Raw genomic sequence first — 27,586 nt, 5'->3', positions numbered from 1 at the left:
AATCTCAGATATGCTCTGACCTAAGCGTCTTGCACCAGTTACCATCCCATGTTGAAAGTCGGTTAACTCTCGACCTCTGCCGAGTTCAGTACCCATCTATCCTTAGCAGACAGCTCAAGTTTTGGTCTACACTCACGCAATAGGCTGCAACCAGCAGCAATTGTAGGCCGTCATAGACGGCGCAAGTTCGGGTGGGACATGTTTCCTCATGACTTCTTTGGGTCACTCACTTTAATTTGGTACAACAGATGATATCAAACTTCTAGAACCGAAGGTACACCGATGGTTGCGTAAGTGCACTAGAATAGTACTTTGAAATACTGGCGAAGTCTCAGAGGAATCAAATAAAAATACAATATTAGAACAATGGGATTTCAATGAAAAATTTAGAAATATTCCGTAGACTCCCTAAAATATGTGTTTACGGATTTCCATAACAAGATAAAACGAATTATTTCGCCAACAACGCTGCATTCACTAGTAGAAAAAATGCTAACAGACTTATGCCCTTAGAACTGTCGTTATTCACTAAAAGTCGACTTCGTTATACACTGAGAAGTAGACCAGATGACGTTCTGCCGGATGCTAGCCGAACACTTGCGATGGAAATAGAAGATACTATGGTTGAAGAAACACAAAATGAACAACGTAGCTAGTTGCTGGTGATTTACTTCTTGTGGGTCTGACGTTTCGTTGGGAGCCAATTAATGCCGCCCGGTGGCAGATGAACGCTTGTTGAACTCGTCAACGGCCAGTGAACGCACTTGGAGGATCCACTGGCACACGACAAGTTACGGCTGCTGCTAATTGCCCTAAAGTTATTACACAAATGTGTACACCACTGGTGGGGTCCCATCGTGACTAGCGAATGAGCTACGCGATAATGGTGTCAAATAGAATCGCTCTGGTATTCCTCACATGCTGAAAGCAGTGTTACTCTATTCATATTCGTTTCTTTGATGAAAGAGTGTGTGTTTGTGTGTATGTGTGTGTGTGTGTGTGTGTGTGTGTGTGTGTGTGTGTGTGTGTGTATGTGTTTGCGTTTGCGCGCGCACATGTAAAGGTCTCAGCCGGTAGGACACATACATAGTGCAAATGACCATCTTGCTCCAGTATAACATCAACAACAGAAGTCATGTATACTTCTGGTCTACAGCACATTCAATAATAGAGCTTAGTTTCGATTGTGATTACTCTGCGGAATAGTATTACGCGAAACTAGCTAGAGGCACGTACGTATACATTCTTAGTAGCTCACTGACTAGATATTCATAAATTCTCTCAGGGAACTTCCACAAGATTTGAAGGATATGTAACAGTTAATCAACCGAATGGGAACGCATGGCGTGCAGCAGGAACAAAGATGCAAATCTGCATTAAAGAGTTATGATACGTATTCTGACTTTGGACCTTTTCTCTTTCATAACGACCTCACCTGATAACAGCGGCCAGTGATAACATACGACCATACGAAGAACGTACACATGTCTGCGATTGGCTTGAAGAATTTTTGATTGATAAAACCTGTTACATTATAGTAGGCTCCAGTGTACAGTAGCTGGAAATATAACGTTGAATATGCCCAAAGGAAGCGTAATACAATTACTAATTTGATAATTTTCATCCTATAGGACCAGCAGTACAAACAGATGCAGTCTTCGAGAAAGTATCGTCGTAGATTGATACTGGCGAAAAGCACGACTCTGACAGGATTCCCATATGGTTCAAAAAGGGGAGCTCTCTTTGAATGTTGATAAACGTGAGATAATGTCTATAACAAACAGAAAATGTCCCGTAACAAGGTTTGTGGTAAACATCTAGAGAATATTGAAATACTGAGAAGCGGTAAGCAAAAGAGACTAAAAGATGAAACCATTTTTAGAGAATGCGTATGGGTGACTTACGTATGCTGGAAGAGTTTTTAGAAAATTCAGTACATCCGTAAGCTAAATAAGAAGGAGGACTCTTCTGTGTCCAATTCAAGTATTGTATCACCGTTTGACGAATTCCGTGACGCACTGCTAGGACCGTAACAGATCGATGTAACTCTTTCTTTTTGTCATTTCCCTTTTCTTGGAGTCAAAAGTCTTCTGACTGATTTGATGCTGCACACCGCGAATTCTTCTCCAGTGCCAACGTTTTCGTCTTAGAGTAGCAGTTCTACCTACGTCCTCAAATATTTGCTGTATATATTCCAATCTCTGTCTTTATGCACGGTTTTTACCCTCTACAGCTCCCTCTGGTATCATAGACGTTATTCCCCGCTGTCTTAACAGATGTCCTATAATCCTATCCCTTCTTGTCAGTATTTTCCACATGTTTCTTTTCTCGCAGTCCCCTCGCGAACATCCGAATGGGGGACTATTCCATAATGTTTTGCCAAAGGAGAGATAATCATGACACTTTTTCAATTACATACCCCATATCCTGTGGATAAACAATCGTTACATTTCATTAGTGCAGTGGTTTCCACTGCCTTCTGCATCGTCATGCCATTGACCATCGCTGATTCTTCTCCCATGTGGGATTAGGTTCCTACCTTTGATAAGGCCGTTGGCAAAACGGGATGGATTTTACTCCGGACATAATCGATCGCCATTGCTGCTGATTTTTATCGAAAATTTAGGTAGTGGCAAGATTCGTACCCGGGACCGAGAAAGTTTTGATTTATAGTCGACGAGGTAAAGGAGATGCACCGGGAACTCAAATAAGAATCGTTGGAAGAAAGTGGATGATGTTGTCTTGAAACTAAGTTTGGTAAATTCAGAGAACCGGTGTTCTAAGAAGATTAAGCGACTATTCCACTGGCACTATTGTATTGTGAAAATAAAGGAAAAAACGCGCATCCAGCACAATATAAAATATTTTTTCCACATACAGGGCTGACTGGGAGAACTTATAAAATGACTAAAATTCCTATGAATTATCCCCATTATGCGAAGTACATATATTGATGTGGAGGTCACGTTCTGTAAGTTTTTGTTTTATCCTAGCACTTGGCATGACTGCGTTAATTTGTTAGCTACAGTGACAGTAAACGCTACCTTTTCTTCGTCCAGAACACGATGCAAAATGTTAATCTTGAAGAAGATTCGTCTCAGAAGATACATCGTCCGCCAAAAAGTACCGATTCTAATTTTATTCCTGGCTTACAAGTGACGTCAGAGCAGTAACTACGATAGCAACTTGAACAAACAACTACAAACAATAGACGTGCAGGCAGTAGTGAGCAGGTAGTATAAAGCATCGACGTGCAGCCGCAGTGTGTTAACGTCGTTGCGTCACGAATCTGAGCGGAGCAGTGTCTCTAAACTAAGTGTTCAAGACATTTTCCAGAATGTTGTGAAGATGGGAAAAGTATGTACAAGGTCTGTCTCTCATTCCTTGACTCACGGATGAAAACAACTGCGTGTGACACGCCTGCCACTAGCTGATTTAAATCCAAATCGCGAACGTTTCTTTTTAAAATCTCTTATGTAATTTGGTGTTACCTAAACGAACCCGTCAAAAAATGAAAAACTAACATCATTTATCAACACTTTGAAGACGTAACTGACGTTCAAGCCAATGGGACGCATACAAGGACTTTTTCTGACACTTTAACTTGACTGTATGAACTTATTGTGCTTTACAATCAGGTCGTGGAAACTATGTAGAAGGCCAAAAACATTACACCACCATCTTAACTTTTCTCTCTCTTTTTTCTTTACTAACCCAGTCTCGAGACCGGGCACGTTCCTATTCATAACATTCAGTTTTACAAATAACAACTAGCGCCCTCAACATTTCTTAGACTCTCATAAGGGGAAAAAAGAGAACGGCCTATATGTCAACGCCTTACTCTTAATTTAAATACACTCCTGGAAATGGAAAAAAGAACACATTGACACCGGTGTGTCAGACCCACCATACTTGCTCCGGACACTGCGAGAGGGCTGTACAAGCAATGATCACACGCACGGCACAGCGGACACACCAGGAACCGCGGTGTTGGCCGTCGAATGGAGCTAGCTGCGCAGCATTTGTGCACCGCCGCCGTCAGTGTCAGCCAGTTTGCCGTGGCATACGGAGCTCCATCGCAGTCTTTAACACTGGTAGCATGCCGCGACAGCGTGGACGTGAACCGTATGTGCAGTTGACGGACTTTGAGCGAGGGCGTATAGTGGGCATGCGGGAGGCCGGGTGGACGTACCGCCGAATTGCTCAACACGTGGGCCGTGAGGTCTCCACAGTACATCGATGTTGTCGCCAGTGGTCGGCGGAAGGTGCACGTGCCCGTCGACCTGGGACCGGACCGCAGCGACGCACGGATGCACGCCAAGACCGTAGGATCCTACGCAGTGCCGTAGGGGACCGCACCGCCACTTCCCAGCAAATTAGGGACACTGTTGCTCCTGGGGTATCGGCGAGGACCATTCGCAACCGTCTCCATGAAGCTGGGCTATGGTCCCGCACACCGTTAGGCCGTCTTCCGCTCACGCCCCAACATCGTGCAGACTGCCTCCAGTTGTGTCGCGACAGGCGTGAATGGAGGGACGAATGGAGACGTGTCGTCTTCAGCGATGAGAGTCGCTTCTGCCTTGGTGCCAGTGATGGTCGTATGCGTGTTTGGCGCCGTGCAGGTGAGCGCCACAATCAGGACTGCATACGACCGAGGCACACAGGGCCAACACCCGGCATCATGGTGTGGGGAGCGATCTCCTACACTGGCCGTACACCTCTGGTGATCGTCGAGGGGACACTGAATAGTGCACGGTACATCCAAACCGTCATCGAACCCATCGTTCTACCATTCCTAGACCGGCAAGGTAACTTGCTGTTCCAACAGGACAATGCACGTCCTCACGTATCCCGTGCCACCCAACGTGCTCTAGAAGGTGTAAGTCAACTACCCTGGCCAGCAAGATCTCCGGATCTGTCCCCCATTGAGCATGTTTGGGACTGGATGAAGCGTCGTCTCACGCGGTCTGTACGTCCAGCACGAACGCTGGTCCAGCTGAGGCGCCAGGTGGAAATGGCATGGCAAGCCGTTCCACAGGACTAAATCCAGCATCTCTACTATCGTCTCCATGGGAGAATAACAGCCTGCATTGCAGCGAAAGGTGGATATACACTGTACTAGTGCCGACATTGTGCATGCTCTGTTGCCTGTGTCTATGTGCCTGTGGTTCTGTCAGTGTGATCATGTGATGTATCTGACCCCAGGAATGTGTCAATAAAGTTTCCCCTTCCTGGGACAATGAATTCACGGTGTTCTTATTTCAATTTCCAGGAGTGTATTTGAAGTGAATTGAGGTAGGAAATTCGTCTGTCGAAGACAACACTCCACTATTCAGCACACAACCATTACGAAATGAGCTCGCTTTGAACTTCTCAAGAGAATTGCGAGGGGCTGGATGAAAGTCATATCGTTGCTGTTGTACTGAATAGGTGAGATGTCTGTAGCCAGGACTAAGTTCTCATACGCTTCATTTACTCACTAGTACAGGACACTGGACAGCTCTGGCAACAAGCTCCAATGTAATAACTGAATATCAAACGCGTTTTACGTTTGAAGCTAGTCCACATAGCCATGAAATTGATTCGATAAGCTTAATTACTTCAATAAGGCGATAAACAGCATAATTAAACACTCGTAGCGAACCGTAGTCCCATTTCTCACGCTAAATAGCCTCTAATCTAGTCACCGTAAATTTGTTTTTCTGTTCTGCATGAGTTCACAATATTGCCGACAGAGTGTATACCAAGCACGTACCCGTTTTTTAGCCAATCGTCACTGTATTCCTGCTGAGATACAAATTATTGTCCTTTCTCTTATAAGAATATTCTTCTATTATTCATCCATTACTAGATACTTGCCAGACCCACGCTAATACCTGATTGGATTTGTTTGTGTGGGGGAAGAGACCAAGCAGCGAGGTCATCGGTCTCATCGGATTAGGGAAGGACGGGGAAGGAAGTCGGCCCTGCCCTTTCAAAGGAACCACCCCACCATTTGCCTGGAGCGATTTAGGGAAATCACGGAAAACCTAGCCCCTTGGTTGATCTGGTGCGGTCAGTTGGTCAACAGTTGCACCTGTATTCGCCATTAATCACCCCTCCATAAGGCTAGTAGTGCACCACAATTGCTACGCTACCGGTTTGGATAGCGCCATTTTGTCACGCACGATAAACTTTAACCGTAGTGGTAGGCGGGCAATTTACAAACGTAGCCGTTCCGATAATGCTTCTATTCTTGTCCGACAGCTAATGATCATGCTCTTTTGGACGGCAGATAAATTTCGCCGCTTCCGCGTCACAACGTCTGCACAGTTTTCCGCGTTTGTCCAACACCCTCAACTGCTAAAGCTGCCAAATGCCGTCTGTGAGTGTTTATTGCATGTTGACGTCACATTAATGTGACTGGATCGTCTAGTAGACTTCTCTTAACGAGTAATGCTCTCTCTTTCTGTGCTCGTTTGCTACTTATTTCCTCCTTGCTTCATTCGACGTGAGGGTTCTTTTTTTTTCATGGTAGCACAACTACTTGTCTTTATTTGTTACTTGGTCCCTAATTTTCATGTTAAGTTTAGAGCATATATTATTTCTGCTACTCCTCGTGACATTGATCTACTTTTGGTTTACTCTGACCCAACATCATATACTCAGTAGATTGTTCATTCCTTTTAGCAGGTCCCATAGCTTTTCTTTACTTTCAGTGAGGGTAGCAACGCCTTCAGCGAATCTTCTCAGTGATCTCCATTTACCCAGAATTTCAACCGTACTCCTCAGCCTACATGTATTTCCGTCATTTCTTCCTCAGTGTGCAGTTTGAACAATAGAAGAAGAAGATCTCACTTCTCTCCTGACATTCCATTCTTATTCTTCTCCCTTGTTCCTCGAACGTATTGTACATTACGTGCCTTTCCTTGTAGCTTGTATCTACTCCACTGATAGTTTCGAATATCTTCCAGCATTTTACGCTGCCTAACGCTTTTTCTTCATCGAAAGTTCCTACAAAAGTGTTTTGAATTCTTTAAAGTCTTGTTTCCATTAACAAGTGCATCGTCAGAACCTCTCCCTAAAGCCAAAGTGACCGTCATCTGTCCACATTTCTTTTTGTTTCTTCTGTATATAGTTCTTTTCGGCAACTTATTCCTGACGAATCCTGCTCTGGTTACACCAATTACTGCTTATACAGATTTGATCCTATATCCATCTCAGCAGAAATTCTTATCTACTTTCACTTCACTAACCTCCAGAGAACGAGCCTTTACACTTTTCTTTTCAGATTTCCTAACTTCCTTCCCACTTCAGACTTCTGGCAATGCAATGCACGCTCTGCCTCTGAGAATGTTACCCTTTGGTTGATTATTTAGTTTTTTTTATCATGGTGACCTCCTCTATGGAAACCTCCTACCGAAGATCCAAATGGTTACCTCCCCTCCTGCAGTCCCTTACTGGAGATCCGAATGGGAAACCACTATCGCTTTTATATTAGAGACTCAAGCTTTAATTACAAGCAAACCAATAGGCCTACTGGAAAATGAATCATATCAATATTTTTCTTGTTTTATTCTGCGTTATATAAACTGACATATGGCCGGGAGAACGGTTTGCTGATCAGATGCCCCTCCATATCCGCATCCAGTAACTCCTCTTGATGATGCGGCAGCCGGTCGGTGCCACTGGACCTTTTTGTCCGGTTGTGGCGGAGTTAGTTAATTTTGCGTTAAGCTATAGGGAGCAATTTGGCTTTGAAGTTCAATGTATATTTTTCGTTTTAGATTTTAGCAAGGAATGTCCGTCTTTCGGCATCTTTGCTTCGAACTGCTCACTTTAGAACTATACAACTTAAAGTGTATTTGTCTGTGGGAATAACAGTGGGCGCAAAAAACTGTTCTTTCGTTTTCCTGTTTTAGAGGACAGAAAATGCAAAACGTTACAAGAAAGTAACAATTTATTCGTTTTCATGACGTACGTAAAATACTATTTTGTAGAAGTTTCTTCATCATTTGTGTGAATGACTTGTAACAGACTTCCACTGACGGACCAAAACATAATGAAGAGCGACTTAAGAGTGTGTTGATCCAACTCTGAAATGCAATACAACAGGATCCTCTATGACATGGATTCTACAAATTTTTCGTAGGTTTCCAGAGCTTATGGCAACAGATGTCTACGCACATGTCAAGCATTTCCCTTAAATTACGGGCTGATGGGTTTTACAGCACGGAATCGGTACTCGAGAAGCCCCGATGCTCTTTCCATCGGGTTCAGATCAGAGCGAACATAGTGGACAAGATATCAACATGAACTCACTATGACGCTCCTCAAAGCATGTAGCAGGATTCTGACCTCGTGACACGCTATAAGATGCCAATGTCGTTTGGGTAGACATCAAGCTTAAGGGGAAGCAATTTGTCTGCAGTAATGTTCACTGAGACCACAACTTTCAGGCCGCCTTTAGTTACTACCATAGGTTATGTGGAAGCCAAGGTGAATGCTCTCCGTATTATAACAGAGGAAACGTTGGCCGTCGTCCGTCGTTCGGTACACGATGCGAGAAGCTGTTCATCTGAATGACGGCTATCCAACCATGACCTGGGGTAACAAGTAACGTGATTCACCGACCACGTGAAGTCTTTCAATTGATGATAGGGACGCGTATGGGCCATTATTTGAGGAGCCCTATATTCAACTGTATAAGCTGAATGTAGTCCTACGAAACATTCTGCCTGCACCGACATTGTACCCCTCGTCAGATCTGCCACAGATCTCCGCTTATCACGCTTCACGGAGCGCGTAAGCTTCCGATCTCCACGTTCTGTGACGATACGTTGACGTCCAGCTTGTTGTCGCTTAGATGTGTTTTCACCATTCTTTAACCTACTTTCCATAGATAAACACTGCAATAGATATCGGAAATCCAGCCAGTTTCGCTGTTTCCGAGATGCCCCGTGTTGTAAAAGCCTGCTCCCTATCAAATTCACTAATGTCAGTGGATTTGTGTTGCAGCGGAACTTTTGCTACCGATTCAGGCAATTTACTCTAATTTACTCTTTTTGTTGCTTAATAACGAGTGCTGGGTGCCCCGTTGTGACCCAAAGGTGATGGGACATGACAACCAGTGGAAATATATGAATTCATCATACCTGAAAGCAAGGCAAACAGCTATGATCGGGAAAGGTAATGCTGAGTGTTTTTTGGGATTACGATGGAGAAGTGCTATCAGATTATACTCGTAAGGGGCAAACCGTACAGAGACCTCCTGTCGAACTTATTGGAGGCCGTCAAGACGAAACGTTACAGGAGCTGTGCCAACGACTTTCCTCTACATTATCACCCCAACTCACTCAGCACAGGATACTGACTCACGTTCTTCTTCTCTGGCCTTTCAGATTTTCGAAACTCCTACGGCCCCTTTTTCTCCTGAAATGGTGCGTAATGGCTTATTCCTCTTTCTAGGATTCAGAAGCCACTCTTTGGCAGGCAAGAATAACCATGTGATTTTCGTGATGGAACGGTTCCTCAACAGTCAAAACGGGAAATCCTGCAACCAGTGACTCAACCATGCCAGCCATCGTTGGGAAAACTACGTTACATTGAAGTGTGACACTGTTGCAGTTAGAATTTTTGTAGAGTATTCCTAGTGAAGGTTCACCTCGACAACGATGGCTCAGATAGTCGGTTGCAGTATTTATAACCATGCCGCCATTTAGCTCAAGTAATTTTGGGAAACTGTAGGGAACAAAAATCTGGGTGGTCCGATGGGAACTAGAGCTCCTGAATTTAAGGGCACGTTGTTTGAAACAATGCAGTACCTTTCGGTTTGAAATAGTGTACAATACTGTTTTGCTTGTAAGTTCTTTCAAAGAAGTTATCTCACCTCACGCAATATTTTTCATTAATTCAGAAGAGAAAAATTATGTGCAGATTCGTAGCACATATACGATTTTTCTAGACATAGCAATTTCGCTGTTATTCTTTATTGTTTCTGTTTTAGTAATTATACAAACTTGCCTTTTCCTCTCACTCACACATGTGTTCAATACAAATATTGAACACACCTCCCCCTCCCCCTCTGTGTTTGCTCCTCTTAATCTCTCTCTCTCTCTCTCTCTCTGTCCTCCCAATTCTCTCTGTCTCTTCAGCTTCTCCTCCCCCTATCTTTGTCCGTTGCCTTCAGCCTATCTCTCTAATCATATCTCTTTTCCTTCTCTCTGACTATGTCCTCCACCAACTCTCTACATCTCCACATCCCTTCTTCCTTTTCTTCCTGCCCATTACCGCTCTATACCTTCCACTTGCATCGTGCATCCCTCCCTCCTCCAGTCTCTCTGTTCATTTCTTCCTCCATTCTCTGTCTATCTCAACCTGTCTCCACCTGTAGCTCCTGCAATACAGTTTAATAAAAACTCCCAATACTACTCTTGCCTGTCATGCAATGCAGGCCTCATATTAGGGATTTGAAAATTATTTATTTGCCCCTGACACATAAAAAAGGCTGCCACGCAAAGCAGGTCCATAAAGGAGGTCCATACTATTCTGGGGCCTGGAAAACCGTTTCCTACCCCTGAGATAAGCTGCCTGCAAAGCAGGTTTATTTGGCAAGCCTATAGTTCAGGGCAGCTTGTACTCAGAAGCTGGAAAGGGGCTGGAACATATGTTTTTGCCCATACACCCGCTCCTATTGGAGCTAGGAAGTTATAAACACCACAATGCTAATACTCATGAGGCACGCTGTTTCATAAGAAATTTGGCTGAAATCGATTCAAGGGTTTGGGAGAAGATCCCTGACATACACACTTATACACATTTTCTTTGTTTTATATATGTAACAGATGTAGATAAATAATGATAAATAAATAAAATAAGAACAATGAAGTGTAGCCTTGGAACTGGTATATCTTGGGAAACATTTATCTATAATGTAAAAAAGTATTGCTACAATGTTCATTAACTTTTCTCAGTCCACTTTCTATGATAATGGATGGTTCATTCTTTTGCTTTCACTGAGGATGGCAGTGTCATCAACAAATCTTATCAATGATATTCTTTCGCTTTAAATATTGATCACACTTATCAAACTTCCTGTTGTTTCCTTCATTGTCTCTTCTATGTGTAGGATGAACGCTGGAGGACATAGATCACTTTGAAACGTCCCCTTCGAACAATTATACAAGACTGTGCTTAAACTGACACACAATACTTTTAGCGCAACGCAATCTGACTTTCAAAAATCCCTACAAAAGAATGGCCCTGACTAACATTAACCTATACTTTCACAAATCACTTACCTCACAAAAAATCTTCGTTCCTCGAACTACTACAATACAGCGAGCGCCACTACTGCCAGCTAAATAAAAGATTCAAACTACGGAAGGCACTAACTACTGATAGGCATAGTTAGCGAATGAAAGATTTTAATTTACCTTAATAGTCATTATATATATATATATATATATATATATATATATATATATATATATATATATATATATATATATATATATATCAGTTCATGACATCCATTCTTACAAATTTCAAAACTCCGCCATCTCTCTCCCCACATCTACCACTGCTGGCAGCTCACCTCCAACTGCGCAACGCTACGCGCTGTTCACATCCAGCTGCCCAACACTACAATGGCGAGTATTACAACAATGCCAACCAGCCACAGACTGCACACAGCACAGCCAGTGATTTTTCATAGGAGCGCTACTTGGCGTTACCAATAAGAAAACCTAAACAGTCTACTTACAACTTTAACAAAGAGCATTTCTTTCTTAGTCTTCCATTTTTTTCCTTCTTTCTTATTAAAAATATTTGATATTATTCATATTTCTCTACAGCATATACCTATTTTTCTGAGGATTTCAAACATCTTGCACTGTGCTAGTGAAAGTATCTTAATTTTTATTAAATCTTGTTTCTGTTGTGGAGTACAAAGTCAGATATTGGAAACTGTTATCTTTGTATCTATGTTATCCATCGGTTATGGTGCTTGATTGGGAGCCTTCCAAAGTCTTTCAAACTGTGACTCCTGACTCTATCATTGGACACTATGTATCTTCCAAAGCGACACCCATTTCATCTTATATTACGTTTTCAAATAGGTCCTATCCTCCGCAGAGTTAATCAGTACAGTCTTCCTATCCCTCCATTATCACATTTTACCTGTAGCCTTTTCGCGTAAGCTTCTTTACATTTCAAATCCATTTGTATTCCTAGGAGTTTCTAAAGATTTTTATATTTTCTTCTTTCGTCAGTCAGTTGAAGTATATCTCCTCTAACCCATAGTTTCTTTGCAGACACTTTTCTTATACATATATTTGTATGCATTTGTAGATATCATCTTGCTTTTCCCATTTTGGAAATGTCCATTCCTTCTGAACACGACTACTGACTGTGGATCTACAACCTCAGAGAACTTTGAGGAACTTCAGTATGCTGCTTCCTTGTTCATTGGTCGTTTCTATTGATCCTCGTCAACTTCAGACTACACTTCATCATTACTCTGCCCCTAGGCACGTCCCACAACCCGATGTCTAATTTGGGAATCTGTACCTCCCCAAGATATAATCCAGCTGGTTCTTCCTGCCTGCTGACGTATTCAAGTAAACTGCCTCTTGCGATTTTAAACAATGTTCTTAATGTTACTAGCTTAAATTTGTTTCAGAGCCTAAGGATACTTTCTCCTTTCACACTCCTGTTTCACACTGCGTTCTCCTCCTTCCACTACTATTTGTTTCAGAGCCTAAGGATACTTTCTCCTTTCACACTCCTGTTTCACACTGCGTTCTCCTCCTTCCACTACTCGTTCTTCTCCTGATAAGACTTACACTTCTCTCTCTGTCACGTCATTGTCTGCTTGTGACATAGACATTTGTACCTGACATATGGTTATTTGTGTTCGTTTCGTTCCGTTCCGGATCTAGTGAAAATAATCCTGTAGCTGAACTATACACAGTAAATACCTCCTTGCCCTACCTTACTATACATAAAAAATCCTACACAATTTTATGCTGCCGATGGCGCTACTAAAGATTCTCCAGATTTTATACGTATAATAATCAGGAGGATATTCGGCAGTATATATATATTCTCCCCATTCACTTCACTGATCCTCAACGACATGCAGATTCAGCATTTTCAGATTTTCTAGCTCTTATCACCTTCTGAAATTCCAAACTGCAACTTTATTTATTTTTTATTTTGGCCACATCTACCTTGAAGTCCCCTGAGGAGAGACGAACGACGGACTAATCCGGGATCTATTGCGAATTGTTTAATGGTTCTACGTTTTCAATAAAAGACCCAGTTTCTGTGGACACATGCTGTGGTTTCCATTGATTTCTTGATTTCACTGACTTGGTTTAACGGCCGTTTCCCATTCGAAAACCGCTGGCCTGAACCTGTAATTGCCCTTCTGCCCTCTTTAGAAAAGATAGTTTGAAAATTGAGGACAACTCTTATACTGAAAATCTGCGGAAGGCATAGCAGATAAATGTTATCCAAAATTTAAGCAGTAGCTGGGATTGCACCCAGACCTAGTTGTTTTTGGTTGGTAGTAAAATTTGTTGCCCTGTAATGTAGGGTAACATATAATTGGAGGCGCGCCAGGTTCTTGTTCCAAGAGACGTCGTATACTAGTGAAATACCTCACAAGTAGAAAAAGCATACAAAAAACTGATGTTTGGCCACTGACCAGCTGTCAGAAATCATATGTACTTCATGGTGGTTTAAGAGATTTTGAGAAACATAATGAGGCTCGTTAAGAACAATTTTTGTCTTTCAAACAGTTGTTTGAGAGATGTGTTAGGTTAATTAACGTTATGATGTCACCCCATTCTCACTCATACACAGGAACGAATAGATTATGGCACAATTTACGGCAGAACAGAAGGGCAGATGATATGATACCAATCTGTACCTTCTAGCATAAAAAAAGTGCGGCGGAGTAGCGTCTAAGGTGCTGACTCGCATTCGGCTTGGCAGCGGTTAAAATTCACATCAAGATATTGCTTTTCCATGGCTTCCTTAAATCGCTTAAGGCAAATGTTGTGGTATTTCTCTTGAAGAAAAAAAGGTACGGCCGACATTCCATCCCATCCTAGCTCATACCTAACTTTTGTTGCTTCTTTAATCCCGGCGTAGGACATTATATTATATCCTTCTTTCGTCGACTGCACACGGGTTCATTCCATGTGGTGTATATGCACACCTTTCAGTGTTCGCTCCTGTCCACAACGTAAGTCCACCATCACGAAATCCGTACGTTTCGGAAACAAAGGTGGTTTTGAAACAAGAAACTGCCGAGTAAAGACTACTTTCTCAACAATACCTCGTGTCTAATAGCGAGTCACAAATATTATCAAAAAGTGATGGTCCCCTGGAAATTTCCTTTCCTCAAAATAAACACATGAAGTTCCAGAAGATCTACTGAAATGTGAGCGTTCCGAATATTAGAGAGTAAATTAAAATACGGCTGCGTCTGGTGAGACAACGACCATTTTGGGTGAGTCACAAATATTATCAAAAGTGATGGTCCCCTGGAAATTTCCTTTTCTCAAAATAAACACATGAAGTTCCAGAAGATCTACTGAAATGTGAGCGTTCCGAATATTAGAGAGTAAATTAAAATACGGCTGCGTCTGGTGAGACGACGACCATTTTGGGTGAGTCACAAATATTATCAAAAAGTGATGGTCCCCTGGAAATTTCCTTTTCTCAAAACAAACACATGAAGTTCCAGAAGATCTACTGAAATGTGAGCGTTCCGAATATTAGAGAGTAAATTAAAATACGGCTGCGTCTGGTGAGACGACGACCATTTTGGGTCACTATGCCATAGTGCCGTTAATAGGAACAAACACTCTGCGTGGATGGTAGTCACTTCCAAGAAAATGGATACGGCCTGTCCTCATATACAACACCTTTCTCGTTTTTCGAGAACCTCTGTAAGAGAGCTATAATATTTAGCTTGTCAATTACTTCATTCGTAAGGACCAACAATGGCCTCCTGATGAAGTTGCTTACGTTTTCCTAATGCGTCACGTTGTTTGAAACCAATATCACAATAGTGGAATTAGGAATTCCAACCTTACGTTGAAGATGGCCATTTTCTATCTCACCAGTGGCTCACTATGTCACATATTCCGGTTAGTTAGACAATAAGGTTTGTGATCTGTCTTATTTTCTCGGAGTCAAGGCAGCGAGTACGCATAACAACACATCTCGGAACAGCCAAAGAAGACAACTCAGCCGTTCGTCGAAAGATAGTGCATAAAAATTAATCATCAAGTCGGCTGTAAACTTGAAAGCACACGATCAAGTAATTGGATAGCTGATCCTTTTTTCTGTCACATTGTCTCACGTCAGAATAAGTGTGGCAGAAAATGCAATGATCTGCATTATTTGAGAAAAGTGTTCGGAGTGCCCTTAAATCCTTAGTCCGCTTTTACGTCTGTGTCACCTGTATAACCGTGTTTTGTGAAGAACAGTCATGAACAGCAGTAAACTAAAATGTCGCATTTTTAACATAGATAGTTCTAAATGGTACAACATTTTTTTTGTCCTTATATGAAGGTAGTGACTTTTCCTTCTTTTTTTTTTTTAATACGCTCTAGCGCAACTGTTTATATTTATACCCAGTACAAAATTAACTGGAAATCTTTTGTAACATCTAATTTTGAAAAGCTTCTCTACGCTTAGAATTCTAGACAAGAACTCTTAAATACGCTGTAATAGAAACGAGAGCTACGCAATTCTGAGGAAACGAAAGAACACAATTTTGAAACACATAGCCGGCCCGTGTAGCCGAACGGTTCTACGCACTACAGTGTGGAACCGCGCGACCGCCACGGTCGCAGGTTCGAATCCTGCCTCGGGCATGGATGTGTGTGATGTCCTAAGGTAGGTTAGGTTTAAGAAGTGCTAAGTCTAGGGGACGTGTGACCTCAGGAGTTATGTCCCATAGTGCTCAGAGCCACTTTTTGAAACACACAGAAGAATGTCTCAGAAGTAGTTATTGACTCTACTGCAAAATTCGTTCCTCAATTCTACTTTTTCTTTTATAATCCATTACTACGACTATCATGGGTGCAATCTGTAAGACAATTATTCGTTGTTGTAATATTTTGGTTGTTAATCGTTATTTTCTTTGCAAACGGAATACAATTTGGAGAAACAACATATTATAAGCATTCTGGCCTGGTTAAAACACATGTAGGCTACCCGATAACGGTTAGAGTGAAGTTTGTATACTTTCCGTCATGACATTCGTTTAGAAACACTGGAAGTACAAATTTAACAAATTTCCTTCATAACAACAGCCACAAACAGTCAGTTTTAACAGTCGTTAAATATAACTGTCAACCGAACGACTTCCGATGTTCATGTCTAAATCTTTCACGTCTGCAGTCTCATGAATGGAACTTGTATTCGATTATGACCTACGAGTTTACGAATGACATTGTGGAAAAAGGATGCCATATTGGTGCACAAAAAAAGGCAAGGATTATGCCGTCGCAAGAATCCTCAGTTCACTTGAGAAAAATTCATCATTATGCCTTCTGTCTACCTAAGAATGAAGTGACATACAGGAACAATTGTAAAAATTAAATAACAAAATTGATAGACATTTTCTAACTACTGTCTAATGTTGTATAGTTTGTAATGTTTGCAGTATAGCATGGTAAATCGCTTGAGCTTCGTGAGTCAGAAAATTAGTTTGTTAAATGATTCATATTTTATGCATATTTTGTTACTTCCTACAATTTTTTTTTCTTTCACATGAATAGTATCCGAGAGTAGGTTATTTGAAGATAAAGTCCCAATAGTCCCGTTAAGTCTCAGTAAAAGTTAGTGTCGCATGATCGCAGTATTCTCCTATAGTTTCACTATTTCAGAAGTTGTCGAAATAAAACAGTATATTTATTTTCTTCGAACATTATTCGTCATACGTCATCACAATGAATGTTTGTCATCAGGCAGTGATATTAGAAGTAACGTTTTATGATTCACGACGACTTTCTCGACGATCTGCACTCAGCTGCTGATTATGCCCGATGCTGTCACTATTTTCAGTGCTGTTGAAGTGTTGAATAAAAGCCAAAATAACTAAGATAACATTGAATTATTAATTTAATGAAGGCTGTATTTTCACGCATAGCATGCTGCACTAGTATCAAGTACCTGCTACGCTTAATATGAAACTGTGGATCACTGATTCCAGCATTGTGGAAGCATGTGCGAATGACACAATTTCTTCGTGAAGTGAGCTGATACGATATACTTGTCATATTCATATTCTACATTTCTGTGTTGCTCTATTAATTTGCCTCACTGTTATTTCTCATTAACTTTGAAAAACATTAGAGCTTTACAAGAGGCGCAAGGCATAAGATTGTTAGAGCCGCTTTTCCATTTCATTCACTGAACCCACAGACGAGATACGGATGGGTCGATTCTTTAGCACTAAAGTTGTCCATACTGTTGCTGTCTTTCCTTAACCTACAACTAATACCCCAGAAAAAACAAACCCGAGATAAAGCATTATTGAACGCAAGATCGGGGACCAATATACGCCTTGCAATTGTCAAAAGAAAGACACACACCAAGACACACTGCGCATACCGACGACACTTTGACTGTTGTGTTGATATGTTCAATGCAATACCGATTCAAAGGATAAGAAATCAAAGGAAATGTAATTCCTGTGTAAGGAGCCACCGAAGACCACGAGTCTCTTACGTTTTACTCGCGAATCGTCAACAAACAACCTACGAAATTTGACGGTGGACTTCTGGTTCACCCTACATAAGAATGTTTTGCTATATACTCTAAATTCTTTAACAATGAAAATGACTAAACGCAACATGATCAGATCAGTGTGTCTAAATTCAAGTTTCTGAAGGGTAACTGTGACTGCTTTGAGTTCTGTATGAGGTTTGTACCATCTACGGTATCTTACATCAGAGTATGTTGTCTCACATATTAATATATGACAAGTTACTTCCCACATTATGCAGTCAGAGGTAGAGACTACGCAGTCCCAGAAATGTAGTGACAAACTCCAAGTATTTGTACAGGGTGTCTCAAGGCACAAATAAAGGATAGGAAACCGCAGTTGGACAGAGCATCGCATCCACAGGAGACAAGGCCCTTCTACTCCGTTTTCTCCATTGGCGATAGTGACGATCAGTAGCAACCACTGAATAACAAACAACAGTATGAGGCGTTTCAGATAAGATCCGTTAGCGTAGAAAGTCACGTTTACTGCCGAGGGGGTGGCGCAGAGGGAGGTGTCGTTGCTTGTAGCTTCGATGCCCTGTAGCGTAACTGTATGACGTTTCCGCATACTATTTCCTATCTTCGATTTGTTCGTCGAGACACCCTTTACAACCCCTTGAAGTTTGTCGCAACATTTCTGGAACACACCGTATTTTGCTTTTATCAAATCATAACCAGATTACAACATCACTTTTCTATCTGATTGTTCTAAAATGAATAATGAAGCTCTGCAGTGAGAATATTTCGGTCGAATTTGACTCCCTTTGCTACTTATCTCGAAAATTGTAGAAAATGATTCTAACGAAGCATTTTAAAAAGGCGTAAAGGAATATTTCGTACTACATGTTGACAGTTTCCCTCCAAAACATTCAATGTTCCAGTTCCTTTCTTGTTCACAGCCTGTTAGAACGATCTGTACAAATCCAAGGAGACGTCCTTTCCACTGGACTCTTCGTTTGAATGACTACTTATCAAGCTGGTTCCGAGGGTGTACTCATCCTCAAGATCACAAATACATGTGGCTAGGTCATCGTCCACATCCACTTATTTTCTCAAGCCGTCCACTTGCTCGGAACTAGCTGATAGTGCTTGATAAAGTACTCAGTTGAACGAACAGCTCAGTAGAAAGGATATCGTTCTTTCAATATGTCAAGGATGTTGCACCCACCCAGAAAGAGTCAGTTGACTGTACAAAAGTAGTTACGTCATGAGATGGCAGTCTCTTCTAGAGCAGAACTTTCCGGATCACTTAGATATACTGGGTTATTTTTTCCACCGTGTACAAACTCTAGGGATTGATCGATGAGAGGATACGGAATAAAAAAGGTCTAATGAACTTACATCCGGAAATGCATGGTTTCCATGCTAGAGACCGTTTATTCAGTAATACATTGTTACAGAGACTGCGGTCTTATACTCGCTGTACCATGGAGCCACAGTTCAGAATGTGTTGAAAATGGTTTCTATGTGCCTCGACGCATGTGTGTATGTGTCGTATTATGTTCTTAAAAGTACGCGTGGGCTACGCTGCATCCGAACAGTGACAAAGACAGCATGAATACACAGCTCCAATGTCTCCATATCTGATATGGGCTTTGGATACACGATACTTTTGAGATATCCCCACAACCAGAAATCGCACGAATTGAGATCCAGTGAACGAGCAGGCTGTGCAACTGGACCCGGTCGTTAACAGGGGAAGTGGGCTGGAGCACCATTATGTAGCATCTACAAAACCCATCGAATCATAAATGGCACTTCTTCCAGAAGGGAAGGCAAAACTCACCCTCATGAAACGCCGATAGTTGCAGTCTGTTAAGTGACGTGCAAGGAGACGTCCCAAAATACGATCGCCAACTATCCCAGCCTGCAAATTCCGGCAGCGCCGATGCTCAACATTCGGTCTCATCTTACCACGGGGGCTCCGCATACTATCCCACTGATGACTGTTATGCAAAATGAAGATATCGCCCTACGTAAAGATGGCCTCATCTTGAATAGGATGGGTGACACAAGTTCCGGAATCGTGATTGCTGGTTAGGAAACCAGTGACAAAACTGCTCTCGATGTGGAACGTCTGTCGCTAGTAAGCCCTGCGCACAATGTAAGTGATAGTGGTTGTAACAATTGTCATGGAGAATGTTCCACACGGTCGTCTGACTTACCCTGCACTAGAGGGCCAACTGCTTGGTGCTCACACGGCGGGCGCCTTTCACAGTGTTAATCACATTTTCCTCCATGTCTGTGGTCCGAACATTTCGGGTACGTTCTTCCTGAAACGACCCTGTCTCCGACAAACGGCGAAGCACTGTTGCAAACATTTATTTTTGCGGTTGTTGTCTGCACGGATAGGTCTCCCGATACAACCTTCTTGCCTGCTGTCACTTGCCATTTGCCTTTCCGTAAGTAAACACCATGTCGGCAAGCTTTCGATTTGAATACGGAACCATTGTTCACAACTCTGTACCACGTCCACTACAAGGTGAGTTAACAAGAGAAGCTAATCGGGCATGTTGTTATTGTTGTCTTGTCTTCAGTCCTGAGACTGGTTTGATGCAGCCCTCCATGCTACTCTATCCTGTGCAAGCTTCTTCATCTCCCAATACTTACTGCAACCTACATCCTTCTGAATCTACTTAATGTATTCATCTCTTGGTCTCCCTCTACGATTTTTACCCTCCACGCTGCCCTCCAATGCTAAATTTGTGATCCCCTCATGCCTCAGAACATGTCCTAGCAACCGGTTCCTTCTTCTTGTCAAGTTGAGCCAGAAACTCCTCTTCTTCCCATTCTGTTCAACACCTCCTCATTAGTTATGTGATCTACCCATCTAATCTTCAGCATTCTTCTGTAGCACCACATTTCGAAAGCTTCTATTCTCTTCTTGTCCAAACTATTTATCGTCCATGTTTTACTTCCATACATGCCTATACTCCATACAAATACTTTCAGAAACGGCTTCCTCACACTTAAATCTATACTCGATGTTAACAAATTTCTCTTCTTCAGAAACGCTTTCCTTGCCATTGCCAGTCTACATTTTATATTCTGTCTACTTCGACCATCATCAGTTATTTGGCTCCCCAAATAGCACAAACTCCTTTACTACTTTAAGCGTCTCATTTCCTAATCTAATTCCCTCAGTATCACCCGACTTAATTAAACTACATTCCATTATCCTCGTTTTGCTTTTGTTGATGTTCATCTTATATCCTCCTTTCAAGACACTGCCCATTCCGTTCAACTGTTCTTTCAAGTCCTTTGCTGTCCCTGACAGAATTACAATGTCATCGGCGAACCTCAACATTTTATATCTTCTCCAGGTAGATTTTAATACCTACTCCGAATTTTTCTTTTGTTTGCTTGCTCAATATACAGATTGAATAGCATCGGGGACAGGCTACAACCCTGTCTCACTCCCTTCCCAACGACTGTTTCCCTTCCATCGGGCACAACATTACCAATTACTATGGCAGGAGAGACGCTAGGGCATGACGTATGGGGGACAGTACCACCCGCTAGGAGGAAAGGGTGCATATTGTAACTGTGGCTACATGGTACAGTGAGTATTAGAGCGCAGTCTTTGTAATAAAATATGATTGAAAAAATCGTCTCTAGCGTGGAAACCATTCACTTCCCAACAGAAGTTCATTAGACCTTTTGTATTCCGTATTGTCTCATCGATCGACCCCTACAGTTTGTACACGAGGAAAAACATGATTTTCCATTTCTTATTCTGTTAAAAGTAGAATTTTTAAAGCATTACTACCAGTGCGCATCCTTCGTTCCATCTTCTTTACTGGTTTTCGTATACTCAGATTGTAAACCTGATTTTCTGTCTAATCAGTCCTTAGTTAATCATATGTTACATCATTCCAAGAAACTACTTAAATAATGTCTACCCCATGAATTGTGTAAACCACTTATAATATAACATTTCCTGTGATTAGCTGGTAGAATGGGCAAGTTTTGAACGCCAATGAATTGAAGACAAGAGAACTTCCTGGGTTCTTTCACACCTCTTCGCCACCAAAGGAAGCTAGCGACCTGCTATTACGGTTCAAGAAAAGGAAATAATTCGGTGGAAAACATTGATACTGAACCTTTAACTTTACCCGCGGCTATCCCACTAACCCAATTTAAAGTTTCATCCACGGAAAATTCAGAATATACCTGTTAATACATTTTCTCTTCTAACTGCGCTGATGGCGTAAGTACAAAAGGTGCTAAACGCTGTGTCGTGATGAACGCGGGGTATGTTTGCGTTTCGGGGCGGACGCGTCCGGCGCCAGAGGATGTGCGGCGAGCGCGGCGAGGGCTCAGGCGGCAAACATCAGCCCTGTGGCTGATGCTCGGGACAGCAACGGTCGTGCGTCGTGGGCGCACTTGGAAGTCTTGCCGCCTGTGATGGAGGTCCATCTACATGCTCACGTCAACAGAAGTTCGGATACAAGAGGAAATTCACAGTTTTCATTAATAAGATGCTGAAAGCCACTTCTGAGTTTTTGCCACGGCATAGAAATTGTGCTCTCAGTGTTGCTTTTATACGTTTGGCTGCGATTATTTGTTAACTTTCATAATGGGCAATAACGCCAACTGCGCCTTTCTCCTTTGCGCCTGATAACCTTGGCCGTGTGCTGATTGTGTAAAAATTACCATTAAATATTGTACTAAATTGTTTGTTTTAATAGAAGTTGCTTATATAAGCCCATTTAATCAACTAGCCCCTTCCACTCTTGCTCTGTTGCGAGAATATCACTCAGACAATTTAGGGAACCGGTATTTAAAACTGACGTAGATCGATTCTACTGCCATCAGTACACATTTCGCGAAAGGACCACGAAGATACTATATGAGAAATTAGGGCGCGTGCGAAGACATATAGATAGTCTTTTTTCCCTCCTTCTATTCACGAGTGAAACAGGAAAGGAAATGACTAGTAGTGGTAAAGGGTGCCCTCAACCAGCCTCTGCAAGGTGGGTTACAGAGTATGTATGTAGGTGTAGATATGTCCGACCGACAACACCTCTATATTTTTACGGTGTTCACTACTTCCAGTGATTTGTCGTCAATTGTGTAAACGAATAGTAGTGAATCTCTTCGCCTATTTACGCACAATAAGATACATTTACTAGTTGTTCAGTAGTCAATAAGCAGTGTCAAGCTATCCATAAAAAAATTAGCTTTATTGAAATTTCAGTCTAGCATTGCAATGTTGTTTGTAATCTTTTAAAAATAACATTATGATCCAAGAGTGGAAGTGTTACGTCTACTTTCGTTCAGGGTCAACTGCCAATCGCTGTAGCAATCAACGACCCTTCGTAGTGTTTCAGAATTTCGTTGCAGTCTTGAGGTGCTGCAGCCATCCTACATACAGCAGTCTGGTCAGATAATAGCATCACAGGTCATCTTACGTTGTCCAGTAGACATTGAATATAAACTGCGAACAGTAATCGCCCTATAACATTCCTTGAGGAACACCCGAAACGAACCTTAGGCCTGTCAGTTAAAAATGACGCAATGAGTTCTATCTGAAGGGAAGTCCTACATACGGTCATAGATCTAGTTTGAAACTCTGTAAGCTCATACGTTCCCCACTATAAGACAGTTGGGAACTGAGTCCAGAAAGCACATCATCAATCTGAGCATCTTCGTGTACCCTGTCCTGGATTTCATACACGAAAGAACTAGCTGTAATTTTTTTTTTTTTTTTTTTTTTTTTTTTTTTTTTTTTTTTTTTTGGGTGACCGCAGTTACATTCCTTGATCAACGCAGGAATCGTTGGCGTGCAGCAGTTCAATATGTGCAGGTATGGACAACAATGTTCACCATGAATCAATATATGGATTTGCTCGCGCCAACTATTACTGCGGTCATCATGGAATGTTGTTGTTGTTGTGGTCTTCAGCCCTGAGACTGGTTTGAAGGAGCTCTCCATGCTACTCTATCCTGTGCAAGCTTCTTCATCTCCCAGTACTTACTGCAACCTACATCCTTCTGAATCTGCTTAATGTATTCATCTCTTGGTCTCCCTCTACGATTTTTACCCTCCGCACTGCCCTCCAATGCTAAATTTGTGATCCCTTGATGCCTCAGAACATGCCCTACCAATCGATCCCTTCTTCTTGTCAAGTTGTATCACAAACTCCTCTTCTCCCCTATTCCATTGAATACCTCTTCATTATTTATGTGATCTACCCATATAATCTTCAGCATTCTTCTGAAGATTAGATGGGTAGATCATGTAACCAATTAGGAGGCATTGAATAGAACAGGGGAGAAGAGGAGTTTGTGGCACAACTTGACAAGAGGGAATGTGAGAGCTAAATATGATCTCTTAGAAGATCGCAAACGATGTTCTAAAAATAAAAATACACAACTTAAATGTGATCCCAGCAGTGTGTATTGAAATATCTTGTAATATTGTAAAAATCTGTGTTTTTCCTGGATCAATATTCGAAAAAACTTTGGAACGAGCTGTGTTTCGCAATATCTTTGTTTACGAGATCCATGTTGGTTTTCGTAGTGGAGATTTTCCTTCTCCATAAACGACTCAATCCGCGAGCACAGAACATTAATACCTGAATCGCTAGTAGTGACGCCGAAGCCAAAGAATGAAGCTTACCAGAGCGCACGAGCGATGAGTTGACGAAGGAGTCCCATTCTTCCCTGCCGACGAGCTGAGCAAGCTCAATGCGGACCTCCCGGCCCTGCAGGAAGTTGGCCACGGACGCAGCGACTCCGCCGTCTGCAGACATCCCCGTGTCGCCACGCGCCCCCTCCGGCGTGGCACCTCCGACTTTGACGAGGGTGACGCCGCGCGCCAGTTCCACGGGACCGTCGCTCTCGGCGATGGCTGCCGCTTGCCGCACCAGGCGCAACCCCTGACAGGTGATGCCACCCCCGGACTCGGGACACGGCCCCACAGCGTCCATGACAGCGCTCACGACGCCACGTCCCGCCTCCAGTAAGTTGTTCTCCAGCGTCGCGGGGTCACCGGAGTGCTGCGCCGAGGCGCCGGCGAACAGCGGCAGCAGAAGTGGCAACAACAGGTGTTTGACGACGCGCTTCAGTGTGCGCTCGTGCGCGACTGTCATGGTCACCCGGTGCGACTAGAAGGAAGCCGAGGAAAACGCAAATCACGACGTGCCTGCTCGCTGAGCTGCTGTCCGGCACTGCTGCTGTGCGTCCACTGGCCGCAGAATAATTCGCGGCGGGCTTTTATATGTAGCCCATTAAGAATAGCGCATGCTGCCCGAGGGGGGCGCAAACAGTAGTCAAAGAAAAGGACGTCACAGGAGAGCGCGCAAGCGACTGTGGCAAAACGTACCCCCGCCCCCCCCCCCCCCCCCTCCGGCGGGGTACCCTCGAAATGGAGCGTGCTGGCCATTCTCCTCTCCCTCGCCGGTGCTAAACTGTAACGGGAAGTACGAAAAAAAAGGAGAGCTGGAAGAAGGCCAGTAGTTTTAGAATGGTAGCGCGCCGCGTACAAAGAGATGTAATTTACAGGCAATAAAAGCAGTGACGTAGGCAGAAAGGAGATGTACGAACAGCCGAGGCGTAAGAAAGTAATGAGCACTCAGATATATGCCTGTCACCTTCACTAAGGAAACAAAACGCAAATGAAACGACTCAAATCACGAAGAGTAACTCTTTGTGATTTGCCTCGCCTCGAAAAATGTCAGTTAACTACTGCGGCATTTAACTGAACGGAAAAAAAACCTTATTCGTTTTATGATCTTCTCCAGTGCCTACCTGAAAGTCTCACGCTACTACCCATAAACCAAATAGAAGTTATTTGTTACACTTCTGTAGACTGAACGAGGCTTATCCCAATGTAAAAACAAAATTTGAAATTAATCTTTAATTTCAATGAAATTCTCCAACAGCTATGTAACTGAAATATTATTTTATTTTATTTTGACGACTACTAGTTTCGGCATTCAGGCCCCATATGCAACTCGAAAAATAAACGAATAAATACTTGCTATTAAGTCTTCGAATGAAGCACTTGTGAAACAGTTTCAATTCACGACATCCAAGGATATATGATACTTCATGACATTAACTTTTAATTTCAGAGATGCATTTGGGGCCTGAAGACGGCATAGTGGAATGTCGGAGGTGATAGTCGTCGAAATGAAATAAAATAATAACCCAGTTACACGGTTGTCGGATAATTTCATCGATATTGATAAATACTTAACTAGCTGATATCCCTTGTCCATGATGGATCAACAGAGTATTAGAGATTATGCCTTTTGGGTAGATATTTTCACTCACTGAAGCTAACATTTCTGTTAATTCATTGAACAGTTCTCCTCATGTGACAAACTTCATTTGACGACAAATACCGATGGCTTATCAGTTAATGTTGTTGATATTGTTACACACTGAATGTAATCACATTTGGAAGCATCCCCAGCAGTTTGCTTAACTCTAACATAGTGTGGTGGAAACTCACCTTCCGCTAGTGCTACGTGTCTACGATTAAAGATACGTAAGTTCCAACATCCACGGGGTTTTGGAATAAATGTCATTAGCTCTGGTGACCGATATTAGCAGTCACTGACACTCTGCCAGTGTTCCCTCTTGCCCTTGGGAACAAAACTAACTCAAAAATCTGGAGTGAAAGTGCAGAAGGAAATGGGAACCTCGGCATTAAACAGCAAACAGAATGTAGTGTGTTATTCTGAACGGAGAAGAGTCTTCAGACGTAAAAGAAACTTCAGACGTGCCCAGCGGAGTGTTATAGGCCCATTATTTATAACAATAAATGTTACTGATACAGTAGGTAACTTCGGAACTGCCCAGAAGCTTTTCGCGGACGATGCTGTTGTATACAGGTAAGTCACAACGACAGAAAATTGGAGCGAAAGGCAGGAAGACCTAACGAGCATCGGCGCAAGGTGCAGGGGGGTCGCAATTGACTCACAACATAAACAAATGTAACGTATTGCGATTACGTAGACACAAAGACCGTCTATTGAATGATTACACAGTTGTAGGACAATCACTGTTAACAGTTACTCACACGAAATTTAGCATTGTAAAATAAGCTCACTATGCTACCATCGTCCCAGGAGAATGAATACGCTTGTTGTTCTATGGATATGATTATAGAATATTATAAGTCTGAACTTTGCAAGCAAACTGGAGAACAGCTCACGTATGAAGGATTAGCGAAGTGAATCGGAAACACGACACTGATTTGAAGTCGAACGAGTACGACAACAACAACAAAATGCGGTGGTATCATTACGAATAGGAAGGTAACTAACAAGTTCACTTACTACGAGAAATATACTAACCGAATAATCCTTCTAATCAAGCAACAACCGCCGGCCGGAGTGGCCGAGCGATTCTAGGGGCTATAGTCTGGGACTGCGCGACCGCTACGGTCGCAGGTTCGAATCCTGCCTCGGGCATGGATGTATGTGTTGTCCTTGGATTAGTCAAGTTTAAGTAGTTCTAAGTTCTAGGGGACTGATGACCAAAGAAGTTAGGGCCCATAGTGCTCAGAGCCATTTGAACCATTTTTTAAGCAACAACCAACAATGAACAACTTAATATGCCCATATCACAAGCCGATGTTCAACCATCCTGTCTCTTCTCCTTGTCAGTGTTTTCCACAAATTCCTTTCCTCTCCGATTCTGCGTAGTTCCTCCTCATGCCTTATCCTATCAGTCCACTTAATTTTCAACATTAGTCTGTAGCACCATATCCCAAATGCTTCGATTCTCTTCTGTTCCGGTTTTCGCATTGGCCATGTTCCCCTCTTACTCCAGGCTGTGCTCTAGACGAACTTTT

At 42.4% G+C, this 27,586-nt stretch overlaps 1 protein-coding gene across 1 annotated transcript in view; it reads right to left on the bottom strand.

The window, feature by feature from the left end:
* The window catches only part of LOC126354314 (uncharacterized), a 39,143-nt gene extending 14,169 nt beyond the window's left edge, over nt 1–24,974 (bottom strand). Inside the window, exon 1 of the mRNA XM_050003868.1 lies at nt 24,401–24,974. Coding sequence (XP_049859825.1) covers nt 24,401–24,872 — 472 coding nt within the window. The 5' untranslated portion in view covers nt 24,873–24,974. The remainder of the gene's footprint in view (nt 1–24,400) is intronic.
* Nucleotides 24,975–27,586: the final 2,612 nt, after the last annotated feature.

The sequence above is a fragment of the Schistocerca gregaria genome, chromosome 3 (genome assembly GCF_023897955.1).
Source record: "Schistocerca gregaria isolate iqSchGreg1 chromosome 3, iqSchGreg1.2, whole genome shotgun sequence".
NCBI classification, from domain to species: domain Eukaryota; kingdom Metazoa; phylum Arthropoda; class Insecta; order Orthoptera; family Acrididae; genus Schistocerca; species Schistocerca gregaria.
The sequence above is the reverse complement of the archived record's forward strand: the minus strand, read 5'-3'. Positions and strand labels throughout refer to the sequence as shown.